Source organism: Corythoichthys intestinalis, chromosome 16, assembly GCF_030265065.1.
Source record: "Corythoichthys intestinalis isolate RoL2023-P3 chromosome 16, ASM3026506v1, whole genome shotgun sequence".
NCBI classification, from domain to species: Eukaryota; Metazoa; Chordata; class Actinopteri; order Syngnathiformes; family Syngnathidae; genus Corythoichthys; species Corythoichthys intestinalis.
In genome coordinates, this window is record NC_080410.1 from 16749477 (window position 1) to 16767494 (window position 18018).

General features: G+C 41.8%; 1 protein-coding gene across 1 annotated transcript in view; it reads right to left on the reverse strand.

Moving 5' to 3' along the window:
• Positions 1 to 18018, reverse strand: part of usp43b (ubiquitin specific peptidase 43b) — a 145412-nt gene that overhangs the window by 80384 nt on the left and 47010 nt on the right. The window contains exon 3 of the mRNA XM_057861549.1: positions 14899 to 14999. Coding sequence (XP_057717532.1) covers positions 14899 to 14999 — 101 coding nt within the window. The remainder of the gene's footprint in view (positions 1 to 14898; positions 15000 to 18018) is intronic.

The following is an 18018-nucleotide window of genomic DNA, read 5'->3' on the forward strand; positions in this document are numbered from 1 at the left end:
ACTAAAAAATAAAATAAACATTGGGAGTGAGACCTCTCCTTGATCCAGCGAACGTGGATTTGTGCTTAGGGCAAGATCATCTTTCGCAATTAGCGATCTTTGACGCTATCACTTTTTCCCCTATATTCAAGCGACTCAAGCTTGTTTTCTCACTCTGCGGCTGTCACACTCAACGAAGTCGCTCTCCCAGGTAAGCCTAGGCTAACAATAATCTTTGTAAGCTTTTAGTTAGTTTTTATATTGAATTTCAAAGGAAAATGTGTGTTTTGTTTTTGGCGAACTTTTTCCATGGTGCTAATCTGTTGAAGCTACTCACATGGAAAAATCTAATTGTACAACATTTTAAATGTATTCATTTTGTATATTACACTTACCACGATTTGAGAGCTCAATAAATTGAAGAACAGTACGCCTTATATTTGGAGTATTTGTTTTTGGGTTAGCTGGCTGGCTAGCCGATAGCGTCACTTTCACACACAACAACAAACGGGAGGGGGTGAGCGCTGCTGCGCCAAGCCGCTTCTGGCTGCATTTTTGACACAAGAAAAATAGCGAATACCGTACTACGGTCTGACGGAAAATTTTAGTGGTTTTGAAACCGCAACGTTTTCACACCACGGTAAACCGTGAAACCGGTAACCGGCACATGCCTAGTCGGAAACCATCAGTCAGAACGAACCAAATTCACGTGTGGAGTCCCTCAAGGGTCAATTCTTAGACCACTCTTATTTAACATCTATATGCTTCCCCTACCTCAGATTGTGGAACAGTATGACATCTCCTATCACACCTATGCAGATGACACACTGAGTAAATGCATTTATCAAATCAATGAATTGATGTGCCAGAATTTTCTCCAGTTAAATTTGGAGAAGACAGAAGTGATCATTTTTGGGCCGAAAAAGGAAAGATCAAAGATAAGCAGGCACCTTAGCACAATGTCACTTACAGCTACGAATCAAGTCAGAAACCTTGGCGTAATTATTGACTTAGGCCTAAAATTTGATAGCCATCTAAAGTCCGTCACTAAATCTGCTTATTACCACCTAAAAAATATCGCCAGAATTAAGGGGCTTCTGAATCAACAAGACATGGAAAAAAATCAGTCAAGAAGCTCCAGCTAGTACAGAATGCTGCAGCCAGAGTCCTCACAAATACAAGGAAGCTGGACCACATTACACCGGTTTTGAAATCGTTACACTGGCTTCCAGTGAGACAAAGGATAGACAATAAAATACTACTGCTCATCTACAAAACACTTCATGGCCTTGGACCAAAATACATGCTTGATTTGTTAGATTCCTATGAAACATCTAGACCCCTAAGGTTATCTGGAACTGGTCTCCTGTATGTTCCAAGAACAACAACCAAGCAGGGTGAGGCAACATTTAGTTATTATGCTCCTCACCTCTGGAACAAGTTACCTGAGGGTCTGAAGTATGCTCAAACTGTTAGCTCCTTTAAATCAGTGCTAAAAACGCTTTTGTTTAGCCCTACATATCCATAACTGTCTATATATTTCAATCTATTTGCTTTCTATTCCTCTTGTGCTTTATCTCCACTGCTGATTTTAATTATTATCAGTAGTAGTACTATGTCGTAGTATCATTATTATTATTATTTTTTTTTTTAAATTTGTGGTTAAATGCGATTTTTATGTATAATTTTATTTCCTGTTTCGATTGTATTTGTTTTTACGTTCTGTTGATTTAATGTGATTTTTACGATCTTCATGTGATGTAAAGCACTTTGAATTGCCTAATGTTGAATTGTGCTATATAAATAAATTTGCCTTTACCTTCAATTTTAGGTAAAATGTCTTGTTTTCTTATGTATATTTATAATTGCTCTTTACCTAAAAAAATATGTTTTATCCGAGTCCTCGATTAATCGATGAAATTTTCAGTAGAATACTTGATTACTAAAATATTGGATAGCTGGAGCTCTGGTCCAGAAATTACGGGAGTTCAAACGTAGAATTCTCTATTTGCAGTCAGAAAACATAGTTTCGAAGTAGATGAGCTGATGAGTGCTTTGTCCTTATTGGATGGATGGGAAAAAATGTGTGGTGAATAAAGCTCTATTGAAGAAAGCCCAGCTGACACTGGCTCACACTGGATCACTCCCTCTTGGCAGAGTCGAATGGCTGCCCTACGGATGTCTGATCCTCGCCAGGAAACAGCGAGGGGCCGTTGCGCTCTGTGCATGCAAATCACACTCAGGCCGCACTAAAACATAGATGGGCTCTGCACTGCTCGAAAACACTTAAAAAGAGAAAAGCTTTAAAAAGGGAGAGGTGATGTTCAGTGAAGGACTAATGGAGTAAGCGTGCAAAGGTTGAAGGATGTATCCTTTCTCTAGTGGATGCCACAGAGCTCCAAGGACTCTTTCCTTAGGAAGCAATATATAGAAATGAAAATTCCCCCCAAAAGAGTAACAAAATTTACTTTGACTGGTAGTTCTAAATAAGGATGGTCAAGATCAAGAAAATTAAGGGGTTATTTCTTCTTCGATCTAAAAATAAATACAAGAAATAACACTCATCAATCAAGAAAATTATTCATTTTTTACTAAACGTGGCATTTGTTTGAAGAAATTTCACTATGACAAAGCTGTGAAATAGAGAGGGCATTAAAACCAAATATGGACCTCATAATTCACTGAAGGAAGTCACAATATGTCTGTAATAAAACAGATCATTTACTAGGCCCATAAACTCTAAGCACCATTTGAACCAATCTGGCTCTTTAGGTCACGCGGGGCAACATTCGCCATCTCGCTGAATCCGAGGCACATCTACGATTGAAAGCGCCCAGAAGCATATTAATAAAAAATAGGGCTGTCCCGATTGCATATTTTTGCACCCGAGTCCAAATCACCTGATTTTGAGAATCTGCTAATAAAAAGTCCCGGTACGATACTGAAAAAAAGTTTTTTGTTGTTGTTTTTCTTTGAACAAAATTTCCAAACATGCTCCAGTACTGTACATTTTACAGTACTTCATCTTCCACTTTTTTCGGGAGTGGTGCAGAGTATAAAACGTTAGTGCTTCAACAATTAACTCGAGTAATTCGATTAGAAAAAAAAGATTCTAATTAAATTTTGCTGCTTCGAGTATTCGTTTAATTAAAGTGGCGTTGTAATGGTTTGTTTTAGGGCTGCAGCTATCGAATATTTTAGTAATCGAGTAATCGACTGAAAATTCTATCGATTAATCGAGTAATCGGACAAAACATTTTTTTTTTTTTAGGTAAAGAGCAATTATAACTAGGCCTGCAAGCAGGACTGAACGGGCCCTCGCAATCTAGCGCAACTCGGACGTCATGCAACTCGGACTGTGTGCAGGTCAGGGTGGTGGCAGATCGTCCTCTCTAATCATCTCATTAGAACCTAACATGCGCGAAAGTTGCCTCTTTACATTCACACACCTAAGAGATAAAAACCCCTATTGGACAGAGGACTACAAAAAAGGAGCGAATAAAGGGTCATCACAGCAACAGACAGAGACATGTGGACATGGGCCGTAAAATAAGAATTTTAAAAGGTCTTGAAACTACAATGACCAACCTGAAAAGAACTGGACATATATTTCAAGAAATGAGTGACTTTCTATTGCCACTAGTTGGCGCTGTAGGGTTGATGCAAATGACCCCTACAGGACCCTTCAGACTATGACTCAACAAGCACGATATGTTTGGCGCAGATATGTTGTAGAAGTTATGACTGTTCAAAACTTGTGGTGAGACGAAATGGCTTCAGTCATTTTTACTTCTCCTGTTGGACCCTTCTGCTTCAACCAAACCTCAGTATTTTTCATCAGGCACCTGAACACATGTCTTAAGGCTCCCCTGATGCAGGTTTGAGGTGAATAGATTTTTTTCCCTTGGAGGAGGAGCCTGTTTCGTAAAAAAGGCATTTCCTGTTTCCACTAGGGGGCGCTAGGCCTAATGAGTAATATTTCAATGCACTCGTGTTAAGGGTGGGATGCCGCATATACATGCCAGATATGAAAAAGATTGAACGTTGTTTCAAGGAGCTATTAGTCCTTTACTGAATTTGTCATTTTGCCGAAAAAATGGCCGACTTTGGCACCACGCCCAGGTCAGACCCATGAATGAAAACGCACCATTTTGAAAGGTTTAGATTTCATATGTCTCCTGAATTGTCTAACCAATTTTGAAGATGATCCAACTGATTCCCTCTGTGACAAGGTCTCAAATGTGCACCCTGTTAATTGATAAAAATTTCACATTCGATCCAAAATACCCGATTTCCTGTTGGGTTTGGAATATGGGTGCAAGAGACTTTTTGGAGCAGTTTTGCACAAGGTATCGACTCCCCAAATTTCATTGCTCTACGTTAAAAAAACCTAATAGGAAACGCCTTTTTGAAAAATTCAAGGGGGCGCCACTGAGCCATTTTGTTACATTTTTTTGTAACGTTGCAAGATTATCGAAATCCACACAAAGCCGCATGTATGTGCAAAATTTGGTGAGTTTTTGTGCATGTCCAGGCCTCCAAATGTAAACTGTACTAGAAATGGACAGAAATTTCACATTCGATCCAAAATACCCGATTTTCTGTTGGATTTGGAATATGGGTGCAAGAGGCTTTTTTGAGCAGTTAGGCATAAGGTATCTACTCCCCAAATTTCATTGCTCTACGTTGAAAAAACCCAATAGGGAAGGCCTTTTTTAAAACTCCTTTCTGTCGCCACTAGTTGGCACTGTAGAGTTGATAAAAATGACCCCTACAGGACCCTTCAGGGTATGACTCTCAACAAGCATGGGAAGTTTGGCGCAGATATGTTGTATATCTGCTGAGTTATGACTGTTCAAAGTATTTTGCGAGACAAATTGTTGACGATCATTTTCACTTTCATGTTTGGACCCCTCCGCTTCAACGAAACCTCAATATTTTTCATCAGGCACCTGAACACAGGTCTTAAGACTCCCCTGATGCAGGTTTGAGGTCAACAGATTTTTTTCCCTTGGAGGAGGAACCTGTCTCGTAAAAAAAGGCATTTCCTGTTCTCACTAGGGGGCGCTAGGCCTAATGGGTAATATTTCAATGCAGTCGTGTTCAGGCTGGGATACCGCATATACATGGCAGATATGAAAAAGATTGAAAGTTGTGTCAAGGAATTATTAGCCATTTACTGAATTCGGTGTTTTGCCGAAAAAATGGCCAACTTTGGCACCACGCCCAGGTCAGACCCGTGAATGAAAACACACCATTTTAGAAACTTAAGATCTCATATGTCTCCTGAACAGTCTCACCAATTTTGAAGATGATCCAACGAACTCCCTCGGCGAAAAGGTCTCAAATGTGCACCCTGTAAATCGATAAAAATTTCATATTCGATCCAAAATAACCGATTTCCTGTTGGGTTTGGAATATGGGTGCCAATGCTTTTTTGAAGCGGTTTTAGACAAGGTATAGACTCCCCAAATTTTATTGCTCTACGCTGACAAACCCTAATGTTATAGGCCAATTTTAAAATTTCAAGGGGGCGCCACTGAGCCATTTTGTTACAATTTTTTGCAACGTTGTTAAATTATCGAAATTTACAATTTTCCGCACGTATGTGCAAATTTTGGTGACTTTTCGCGCATGTTCAGGCCTCCAAATTGGCCGTTTTCATTTGCCCTGAAAAAAAAAAAAAAAAAAAAAAAAAAAAATAATCCTTTGCAAAACAATAGGGCCTTCGCACGCCTAGTGCTCGGGCCCTAAATATACATGAGAAAAGACATTTAATCCAATATTGAACCATTTTTAGTCAATCAATGTCTTCATTTTCAATGTACATTGTGGACAGCAGCCAACAATTGCATCTCAGATGTGACTAGAAAAAAAAATTCACTGCTTTCACTCAAAAAACTTCTAGAAAAAAAAAAAAAAAAAAAAAAAAAACATTTCTTACCGAAAAATGTAATTACGCTTGATAACACACATCAGTTGAAAGCAATGTGTTTTTCCCCACGTGTTTCAATTGAATTTCCATTTGTGTCAAGCTATTTTGAAGTTCTAGTTAGGTTTTACGTTAGTCAAAACTGTAAGTACTGATAGGATTTAGAGTTTTTGCAGTGTTCAAAATACGTAAATGTATGATACCCACTGTATTGGAGCCCTTTAGGGACCAGTGCTACTTGGAGTTTTATTCAGCAATGACTACTGAGCTAAAACTGACAGTTAGGTTTATTATGTTTTAATTTTACACCCTCATCACTCTACAGCGCTGTGTTTTTACAGATTAAATAAAGCCTGTATGAAAGACACGTTAGCCAAGCATCGACAGTAGTCATAATTGATAGAAACTTAGCCCTCCGCAGGGCTAACGTTAAGTTAACAAGGTACGGTCACATTAATCTTATTCAATAGCGCTACGTGAACTTAATTTTACCTTGTCCCGACAAGGGGACTAGGCGTTTTTTTTTTTTTTTTGGGGGGGGGGGGGGGGGCGCTCATCAGTCGTGGGGTCCAGCTGGGGGTGAGTAAATTGTATGTAAGACACGTTAGCCACACATCGACAGTGGTCATAATCAACAGAAAGTTAGAAACCTAGCCCTCGGAAGGGCTAACGTTACGTGAGCGAGTGACAGTAATGTTATATTGATAAGCGATAAGAAGTCTACTGCTTAAAGATGGCGGCTGTTCACTAACGCTGCCCAGACGCGGCAGAGTCTTTCATTTCGCATCTAGTCCTAAATGCATGCGATATCTATGAGACGCATTGGACACTACCTGCTTCCACACTAGCATCTTGCGGGCAGTTTGTAGCAACGTCGCTGTAGTTTGTAGCGGCTGTCGGTTGCAGTGTTTTAAAAAAAAAATTTTTTTATTGCTTCTTCCTCTACGCACGTGACGTCAGCGCGTTGTCCCGCATTAAAAGTAGTGCAGGCAAAATGTGATGCTTAGAGCTGGCAAAATGAAACGATTCCTAGAGGTGAATAAAATTACTCGGATCAGTTTTTAAACTCGAGTTACTCGAGTATTGGTTTTAGCTCTCGTTTGTTTTGAAAATGTTTGCGTTTAGTTTTATTGATTTGGGTGGCTACACTGCCCCCTAGTGGCAACAATGAATATGACATAACTAATTTCACATGGCTGAATCCAGCTTCCCCGTTAAGACCCACATAAGCTATGTTTTTGTTTGAGCTAATGTTTTTTTTAAATGCATTCGTAATTTAGTTTATAAGTATATTTAGCTGTTTTTTTGTGGGAATATGTGTTTGAACTCTTTGTTAAGAGCATTGAAAAAAAAAGTTAGCATTTTATAGGATTTAAGATAGCGGACTTTTGCAATGTAAGTTAGCCAATTCTTTTGTTGTACTTAGATTCTCATTTATTTATTTTTTATACCGTTTGAGGCTGAGCTCAGGTATTTTAATTTTTTATGTTCCTTATGCGATTACCAGATTATTCGACCAAAATAGTTCTTTGATTAATCGACTACTAAAATGATCAATAGCTGCAGGCCTATAAAACGTACTAGTATATATTTTTTGTATCTTTTGGCAATGCCATTGTATTTCTGGATTATTTTGTTACATTTTAGCCCTTAAAAAGTAAAACATTGTAGCGGTAAGACGTTGGATGGAGTCTATATGCCGTGCTCGGCGGCTCATGTGTCTCTTGTCACTCGCTATGAACTTTGCTAACTCAGCCGGAATGCACACGGCTCTTAAGTCTCTGTGTCACGTGATAGTGACGCACAACATCTCCCACACACAAGTTCGGTGGGTGAATTATGTCATAATAAAGGGTTACCACACAGGTCCCCCCAGAATTCACCCACACATGACGCCAGGCGCAACCCGAAACAAAAGTACCCAACGGAAGGGTTGTGCGGCCGGGGTGTCTGTGGAAGACGACCGAACGAACGGTCAGGCGGCCGTCCAGGATGCCAGATGCAGGATGCCCATGAAGAACAGTCCGGAGGACGCCCGGAATGCCAGGCGGCGGGCGACCGAAAGCGACGTTCAGGAGGACGTACAGGACGCCAGGTGGCGGACGACCGAAAGCGACGACCAGGATACCAGGCGGTGGACGACCGAGCAGGATGATCAGGCGGCCGTCCAGGACGAGGAGCCCGTCGTGCAGCACCGCCCAGGCGAGGCCGGAGAAGCGGACGCCGAGTGAGGCGGCACGCGTTGCTCCGCGGCGGTCGAGGAAGAGGTCGAGACGTGTGATGAGCAGCACCACCCGGTCGAGGCTGCAGACGAGGGCGACCGGCGTGGCGGTCGGAATCGCCCGGTCGAGGCCAGAGACGAGGGCGACCGGCGTGGCGGTCGGAATCGCCCGGCCGTGGACAAGGGCGACAGGCGAGACGAACCAAGACGACCGGTCGTAGCAGGAGCGGGGGAAACGCCGAAACCGGAGTGACGCCATCGTTGTCCAAAGGCGGTGGACGAGGAGAGACGTCGGGGGCGGCGTTCGCTGGCGCTGGCCGATGTGCAACCACGGAGACTTCCGGAGGCGCCGGCACAGCAGCAAGACTAGCGGTGATGGCCAGCGGCGAAGGCTGAGGACTGACCTCGGAGACTCCCGGAGGCGCTGGAGTGAGGCCAGTGGCGGCGGCGTCCAGCGGCGCCGGTAGAGGGGTGACCTCGGAGACTTCCAAAGGCGCAGGTGCTGGAGCGATGTCAGCAGCGGCCAGAGACACAGACACAGGAATGACGTCGTGAGGAAGGCCAAGAGCAGGCGCAGCGTTGACGAGTAGACCAGGGCCGGACGAGACGCCGTCGAGAAAACCAGGGCCGGACGGGACGCCGTCGAGAAAACCAGGGCCGGACGGAGCGTTGTCGAGTAGGCCGCAGGCGGACGGGGCGCCGTCGAGTAGGCCGCAGGCGGGCGCACCGTCGTCGAGTAGGCCGCAGGCCGGCGCAATGGCGCCGCAGCCGGAAAAGTCAGGGACGGGCGCAGCGGCGTCTACGGAGAGCGGCGACGGAGCCGAGGCGAGCGAGAGTGGGGCCGGAGGCGAGACAGCAACGTCGGCGTCGGGAAGTGCCGGAGCGGAAGCGCGCGGCGGTGGCGTGGGTACTGGGACGGGAGGACGTCTGCGAGGAAACGGGGCGGAAGGGCCGCCAATGCAGGCGTGAACCTCGGGCAGTCGGGCTTTCGTGGCGGGCCTTTGGGGCGCCTTCGGAGTCGATAAAGCACACGACCGTTCAAAGAGTAGGAGAAGGTGCGCCTTAAGAGCCCCATACTTGTCCTCTTTAGGCGGAAAGACCACGAAGCGCTGAGCTTTGACCGCCGTCGAGCACCCGAGCGCGGCTACCACGTGGTAGAAGCGCATGGTGTCGTTGGAAACACCACGGAGGACGAACTGCTCCTCCGCGAACGCGAACCACGCGGCTGCAGAAGACTCGTTAAACGTAGCCAGCTCGAAAAAGCTAGCGTCCGATATTGCATAAATTGTTAAAAAATGCCTCGGAAGCTTCAGCGAGGCTCGTCGGGGTCACCAGTGTAGCGGTAAGACGTTGAATGGAGTCTATATGCCGTGCTCGGCGGCTCATGTGTCTCTTGTCACTCGCTATGAACTCTGCTAACTCAGCCGGAACGCACACGGCTCTTAAGTCTCTGTGTCACGTGACTGTGACGCACAACATCTCCTACACACAAGTTCGGTGGGTGAATTATGTCATAATAAAGGGTCACCACAACATAATAATAAATTAGGCCGGAACGATATTGGAAAAATTAACATTGCAATATATATTGCCAAGGCTCAGCACTTACTTTTGGCATTGGTTACACTGGTGCGCCTAACTTTTTTCTTAAAGTGCACCAGTAGGCGTACCCACATTTTTCATTGTATCACCTTTAATGCCATACTTTTGAATCACTTTCCATAACATTCATACAATTCATTCATCTTCTGAACCGCTTATGCTCACACGGTTTGCGGGGGTGCTGGAGCCTATCACACTAACTCCAGGCAGAAGGCAGGGTACACCCTGAACAGGTTGCTAGCCAGTAGCAGGTCACATATAGACACACAACCATTCACGCACACACTCACCTACGGACAATTTGGAGTGTTCAATCACGCACAGTTTTTGGGATGTGGCAGGAACCCGAAGAAAACTTACGCAGGCACGGGAAGAACATGCAAACCCAACACAGGAAGGCCAGAGCCAGGATTGCACCCACGATCCCAGAACTGTGAGGTGGACATGCTAACTAATTATTTTTAAGCAAGAATAACATAGAAAAATGCTTGTCTTTAGTAAATGCTCCATTGAATGACTCCACTTAAATTAACTCACGCTTTGACGCTCAGGCTGCCAAGAACAGCCTCTCGACAACTAAGATTGACTAAACGATGATCAACACATTTGTGCTTTTGATCTTTTCTTTCAGATCAAAGCTACAATCCTGTCAAACATTGTTAACTTTAAGTACCAAACGGCAGCTGCACTAGTGACCAAGAAAAGCAGCAGGAGGGAGGGTGAGAGGCTGTGTGAGCATGAAAAACAAAGCAGAAAAACAAACATATATGTACGGATGATTCAAAAAGAACGTGCCTAAATCATCACGCGATATGTCAAAAATGAAAAAACTTACAAAACTCTGGCATAGGCAAATGTGTTGAACATAACTTCGTTTTATTTTATGTACGCAAGTGCCGGTGATGGCCACCTTAGAGCACTTGATTTGAAAACTTGAAGTTACCATAAATTTCACACTAGACTATATAATATATTTCGCACCTGACTATAAGCCGCCACCAAATTTGACACGAAAACGGCATTTTTTCATTGATTAGCCACAATGGACAATAAGACGCAGCTGTCTTCACTGTATTATGTAATATTTACACCAAAAGATATTACTTATTACATGAGGATTTTAGCACATTCTTTTTAAATCACCCTGTATTTTGTTAAATATAAACCCGATCCTTTTCGCCCGATTCTGATCCTCTGAAATACGGCGAGATCGGCCCGGTTTCCGATTACGCGATCGGATCGGGACATCCCTAACAAAAAAATAAGTAAATGAAACAAAAACGAAAAATGATAAAATCCGAAGAAAGTTCAATCTTTTTTACTACCATGCAATAGTTGTACTGAAAATAAGTCTTTGACAATGATAGACATCTAACATTCTTTCCATCCTTTTACTGTGAATTTAAATTTCTGTAATTTCCCGAATATAACGCGCACCCGTGTATAACACGCACCCCAACTTTAACTTTAAAATCTAGGGGAAATTCTTGTACCTGTGTATAAAGCGCACCCTTTTAGCACCAATAAATATGAGTCTCGTGTCTCGAACTTGTATAAAGTAAGCGGTTGCAGCATTGTTTAATTCTTTTGTCAAATATATATTTTTTAAAAACAGAATAATAATTTTCTGTGGTAAAATTGCTCACAGTACTATACGATAATAAGTTTCACAAAGTAAGGTGTTGTAGCGAGTTTTAACAGAATTCACCAGTGGAACTAATGTTGCCAAGTTGTGTAGTTCCCGGGGGGAACAGTTTAGTTAAGGGAACAGCTGGAAATAAACAATCGTCCCACGAGTTGCGTGCAAGATATACGTTGTTACTATGTGAGTTTCAATGCCAATAAAACAACGCGGCTTGGCTCCTTGGTTCGACACTCCACCTCAGACTCGTATACGTTCTCTTCATGACAACATCGCCGTGTGCCGGCATATTGCGATGACAAAGTTAAGAAAAATGTACCGGTAAATAATAGACGAATAGTACAAAAAACATTTTAATTTTATTAGATGTGAAAAATATCATCATGAAAACAATTATTTACAAGATGAAAGTTGATTATTATATCACTGTCGTTCAGATTAGGTAATATTGTGCTGGTCCATGCTTACACTGGAACATGAATCATGATGAATTTTTTCTGTCTCAGTCGCTGTACCCGTGTATAACGCGCACCCCTTGATTTTGGGGGAAAAAAAGTGCGGGTTATATTCGGGAAATTACGGTAGTTTGTCACTAGTAGACCTCCACTCCACTTGAACTGGGAAGGATGGCAGCAAGAAACATTCATTCATTGCCCGTCAAAACTCCCAGTCCAAATGGATTGGACATCTATCACCCTCAATGGCAGTCAAGGAGTTAAGGTTCTACAACTGCTTTGATACTTGCAGTGACAAACAGGTCCATCAATTCTCAACATTGCATTGCGTCAGACACCACCCAATAAAGCTCTTCTTGGGAAGTTCTGAGGCCCCAGGACTTCAGAGGAAATGAGAGAGACAGCAGTAAAGAAATACCCATCTAATTCCAGCTTTGAGGGCATTTGTCTCAAAGGCATGTGCACCTGCATTGATCCTGCGGTAAACGGCTGACCCCGTCATTGAGTAAACCTCCAAGATAAATGCGAGTCAACCCATCACCTGTGCATTATTGTACATACTTTTATATTATTACTATCTATAGTAAATATTTCAAGCATTTGAGGAAAGCAATTACATGGCGTATACTATGACGAGTATTATTGGCAGTCACACCGAGCTGACAAAGTTGCAAGGAACTGGCAGCTCCGCACTCTGTAAACAAGATTAGAGCAAGTTCAGTCTGAGGGGGTCACTCTTTAAAAAGACGTAACCCCTGTCATCTTTCACTATGTCCTTTGGTGTCATTTTATTGCTTCGGTATCATTTTGTTGCTTCAGCATCAGCTTGGCGTATATGAAGGAAGGATACATGGTAAATCGTACGATTTGCACATTTAAGGTCAGTCAAAGGTCACCATTGTCACATGAATGCTCAAAGATAGGTAAACTAAATGTTATTCATACTTATTTAGATATACCATATATACAGTGGGGCAAATAAGTATTTAGTCAACATCTAATTGTACAAGTTCTCCCACTTGAAAATATTAGAGAGGCCTATAATTGTCCACATGGGTAAACCTTAACCATGAGAGACAGAATGTGGGGAAAAAAATCAGAAAATCACATATGCCACGTTTACATGGAGCCAAATATTCCAATTACAATCGGAATATTTGTTCAAACCGAATAAATGTGTTCCATATAAACACCTCATTCGGAATGAACAGGCCCAAACCGAATGGAATTTCATTCCGATTCACAGGGGTGGAATATTCCTTTTCCCAAACCGATTAGAAGTAAAATTATATCATGTAAACAGGGAAGCGGAATGGTGTCTGGTTGCGTTCTTTCTGCGCATGCTCCGTACTGACGTGGTGACGTCACTCGGTGACGTAAGTAACGTCACTTGCAACATGGCTTCCAAGCACATGCACAGCGCACCCACACAACTTTTTAAATGAACGGCGTTATCATTCTGAAGTTTTGTTTCCACTCGAAAAGTTAAAACCGCAGCTGATCTGACGATCGATCTTCATGTTTTGCAACGTGACGCTTTGTTTTGATTAATCTGTGCATGTCAGACGGCAGTTGTCAAACGTCCTTTCGGAATAAAGGCAGTCACATGTAAACGCTGGATTGGAATAGATGAAGTGACATGTAAACAGCTGATGTGAAATTTCCATTCGGAATGATTTGAATCGGTATGAATAAAAGTCAGCATGTAAACGTGGCTATAGTTTGATTTTTAAAGAATTTATTTGCAAATCATGGTGGAAAATAAGTATTTGGTCAATACCAAAAGTTCATCTCAATACTTTGATGGTAATAATGGAGGCCAAACATTTTCTGTAACTCTTCACAAGCTCTTCACACACTGTTGCTGTTATTTTGGCCCATTCCTGCATGCAGAGCTCCTCCAGAACAGGGATGTTTTGGGGCTGTCGTTGGGCAACACAGACGTTTAACTCCCTCCACAGATTTTCTATGAGGTTGAGATCTGGAGACTGGCTAGGCCGCTCCAGGACCTTAAAATGCTTCTTACGAAGCCACTCCTTTGTTGCCCTGGCTGTGTGTTTGGGATCATTGTCATGCTGAAAGACCCAGCCATGTCTCATCTTCAATGCCCTTGCTGATGGAAGATTTTCACTCAAAAGCTCTCTGTAGGTCATTCACTAGGTCCCACCATGTGGTTCTGGGATTTTTGATCACCGTTCTTGTTATCATTTTGACGCCACGGGGCGAGATCTTGCATGGAGCCCCCGATCGAGGGAGATTATCAGTGGTCTTGTATGTCTTCCATTTTCTAATAATTGCTCCCACAGTTGATTTTCTTTACACCAAGCGTTTTACCTATTGCAGATTCAGTCTTCCCAGCCTGGTTTGGTCTACAATTTTGTCTCTGGTGTCCTTCGACAGTTCTTTGGTCTTGGCCATAGTGGAGTTTGGAGTGTGACTGACTGAGGTTGTGGACAGGTGTCTTTTATACCGATAATGAGTTAAAACAGGTGCCATTAATACAGGTAACGAGTGGAGCCTTGTTAGACCTCGTTAGAAGAAGTTAGACCTCTTTGACAGCCAGAAATCTTGCTTGTTTGTAGGTGACCAAATACTTATTTTTCACTCTAATTTGGAGATAAATTCATTTAAAAAATCAAACAATGTGATTTTCAGGTTTTTTTTCCCACATTCTGTCTCTCATGGTTGAGGCTTTCCCATGTTGACAATTACAGACCTTTCTAATCTTTTCAAGTAGGAGAACTTGCACAATTGGTGGTTGACTAAATACTTATTTGCCCCACTGTATGGGAGGAAGGGTAAGATGGCAATTGTTTGAGGAACGTTATTTAGCAATCGAAGCATTTTAATTTTGTGGAAAAACTCTTATTCAATTATATGTAAACTAAGCTTAAGCTTCATTGCATGCTATTATCCTACACATACAGGCAGGCCCAAAACATGATAGAAACTGGCACAATCTACAGTTGAATAATATTATTAGTACCATTCTTATATCATTTGGCATAGTTTTGATTAATACTGTCACAAATGTAATAGTTGTATAAAAAGAAATATGACGACATACTTGTACTGTGCCTGAAAATGTTCCTGGACAAAGCTATGTTGGGTGAGCTGTTGAGAATGGGACAGGTCTGGATGTAGCAGATTTTCCTCTTCATCTGGACCCTGCAGCAAAAAAAGGACAAAAAATGTGTTTAGTATTCTTTAGAAATTCACAACATGGCTCCAAAATTGCCAGATGTTATCAGCCAATGAAATAAAAAAAAAAGACAATTTGAGAAAGCAAAGAGATACACTCAACCCCCTGGGATGCCAGTCTCTTGTTTTTTGCCTACTTTCCAACAAGAGAAAAAGACAGCTGGCTTCAGATACAGATAAAAATATATTTATAACTCACAGAAGAAATGTCTGCAGTAATGACAGAAAACAAAGGCCTGCCGCGCACTGGGCAACACGGCAGAAGGGTGGGCTGAACCTAACAGTCAACAAATAATAGTTGGCCGCCTCAATCTTGCGTCATGCTTCTCATTTTTTACTGCAAAAGTACGTAATACTTTATGAAAAATGTAACTGTTTCAATACTGCACAAGTGTGTTTTTAAGTGTTATCCGTTTCATTGTTTCTTCTGTTTCATTCACTTTCTTTTGCTGACTTTTGGAAAAACATGTTTTGTTGTTCTGTCAGGTGTTCAAATAAAAATATTTTTAAAAACTTATTTTCTTGCTCGCCCTCATTTCTACCTGCTTCCAAGAACATAACACAAAAAATAAGATTCCACAGAAAGATATTGAAGATTTTTTTTCAGTCAATGTCTACTCTAATTGCACTGTCCAATGACAGCTAATTACAGGGGTTCTTTACATTGTGACACTCCAAAAATACGCCAAATTTCATGTTTGCATTTATTTGGTTGCGTCTCCATTCGAATGATGTCGCAATGAAAACGATGTAGCATTAATGCTAGGCCCTAGGGGGCAGTGCGGTTTTACAAGGTGACCGCCAATGATGCACTTCCTTAACAACAACCTCCTCAGCCAAGAAGACAACATACCCGCCCACTCAAAGCAATGGTGTCCAAACAGTTTTTTATTTTGCTTCAAAAGGCACAAAAACGCGGACATATAAAATATTTGAATTTAACATATTATAAAAACAGTACATTAAAGCCGATGTTCCACTATGTTTGCTGCTTTGAATGTTTACTAGCAGCGACTGCGCATGCGCAAAGTGACATGTACGAGACGTGCGTTTACTTTGTGTTTACTGCCATATTTACCATTTCTGGTCTCATACAGACTTACGCAGACAGCTCGACCTTCACTCACAAATGGAGCAAAAAGGCAAGGTGCAGTGAGTTGTTTTAATGACAAATCAAGCTGGACTTGCACAGTTTACCATGGTTTCAAATGGTCAATCTATTCTTCCAAGTGTATTCAAGCTAAGCAAACACCAAGCACAAGACTGAAACGTGACCTTCTTATTGCAGTGTGCTTCATCAAGCATGCGCAATGGCCCGCCACTTTCTTTGTTCTCATTCCTTCGGTTTTGTGTGGATTTTTCTTCTTTAGGTTGAATTCTGATGCAAAATGTCTGGAGTAAACATAAAAGGGAAGTTCAGGGAACTCGTTCCTTCTTTTATTGATTGTGATGATGTAATCAGGTTCACAGTGACAAGTGAGAGATTAAAAGATCACTGTTTTCTTTTTAATTCAATATATGTACTCTATGTGCTTTGACATGGCAGTTCACCTTTTCCCCCTTCCACATAACTTGCATTCGCGCTATCTATGTAACGATAACAAGGGAACATTCAGGTCAGTGTGTGCAGACACATATGCTGTATAGTTACTCTTATCACTTCTGAGGAACTCAGCAGCCGTAAATAGACTGAGGTGTCACTTGAGTGTTAACAGCATCTATTGAGTGTGACAGCAGAACATGGAACATCTGTACTAATGTAATTCTGATAAGGCTACACTAATCTAAATGATGATAGACAAATCCCCACAGAATAAGAAGCTGTGAGTCACAGGCCTTGTTTAAATTGTGAGTAAACCTGATTTTTCAGATCAAATCAGATCTCCAAGCCCTACCGTCCGAGTGTAAGCTTAATTACTAATACTATCTTGTCAGGATCTCTAATAGTATGTGAAAGAATCACTCCCAACACTGTTAAATTGTATTTACACTGCTGCCCAAAAGTATTGGCATCCCTGCAATTCTTTCAGATAATGCTCAATTTCTACCAGAAAATGATTGCAATTACAAATGCTTTGGCAGTAAAATCTTCATTTATTTTGCTTGCAATGAAAAAAAAAAAAAACCCAAAAGAGAATGGGAAAAGAAAAAAAAAATCATTATCATCTTGCACAAAACTCCAAAAGTGGGCCAGACAAAAGTATTGGCACCCTTTGAAAAATCATGCGATGCTTCTGTAAATTGTGTAATTAACAGCACCTGTTACCTACCTGTGGCACCTAACAGCTGGTGGCAATAACTAAATCACACTTGCAGCCAGTTAAAATGGATTGGATAAAAAGTTGACTTAACCTCTGTCCTATGTCCTTGTGTGTACCACATTGAGCATGGAGAAAAGAAAGAAAACCAAAGAACTGTCTGAGGACTTGAGAAGCAAAATTGTGAGGAAGCCTGGGCAATCTCAAGAATACAAGTCCATCTCCAAAGACCTGAATGTTCCTGTATCTACCGTGCGCAGTATAGATGTCCAGATCGATCGGCATCCCGATCACGTCATTTTCAAAGAATCGGAATCGGCAAAAAAATATCGGCCATGCCTTTTTTTAATATATATATATATTTTTTAATTAAATCGTTTAATAATTGTATTTAACGTTACAGACATAATATGTTACACTCATCCAGTCTCTTTAATTTAGGCTTAAGGTAGGGTTATCAAATTTATCCCGATAACGGCGGTAATTAATTAAAAAAAAAAAGTATCACGTTAAAATATTTAACGCAATTAATGCATGCGCTGCACGACCCACTCACGCATTGTCGCGCTCAATCTGTAATGGCGCCGTTTTACCTATATAGAGAAATAATAGGCAGCGTAGAAATGAGTAGAGTGAATTTTGGCAGCCTTTGGAGCCTTTTTTTAATTTGCTAAAGCCTTACAATCCCTCTCCCTACGATTAGAAATATCATGGGAAGCAATGTGGGG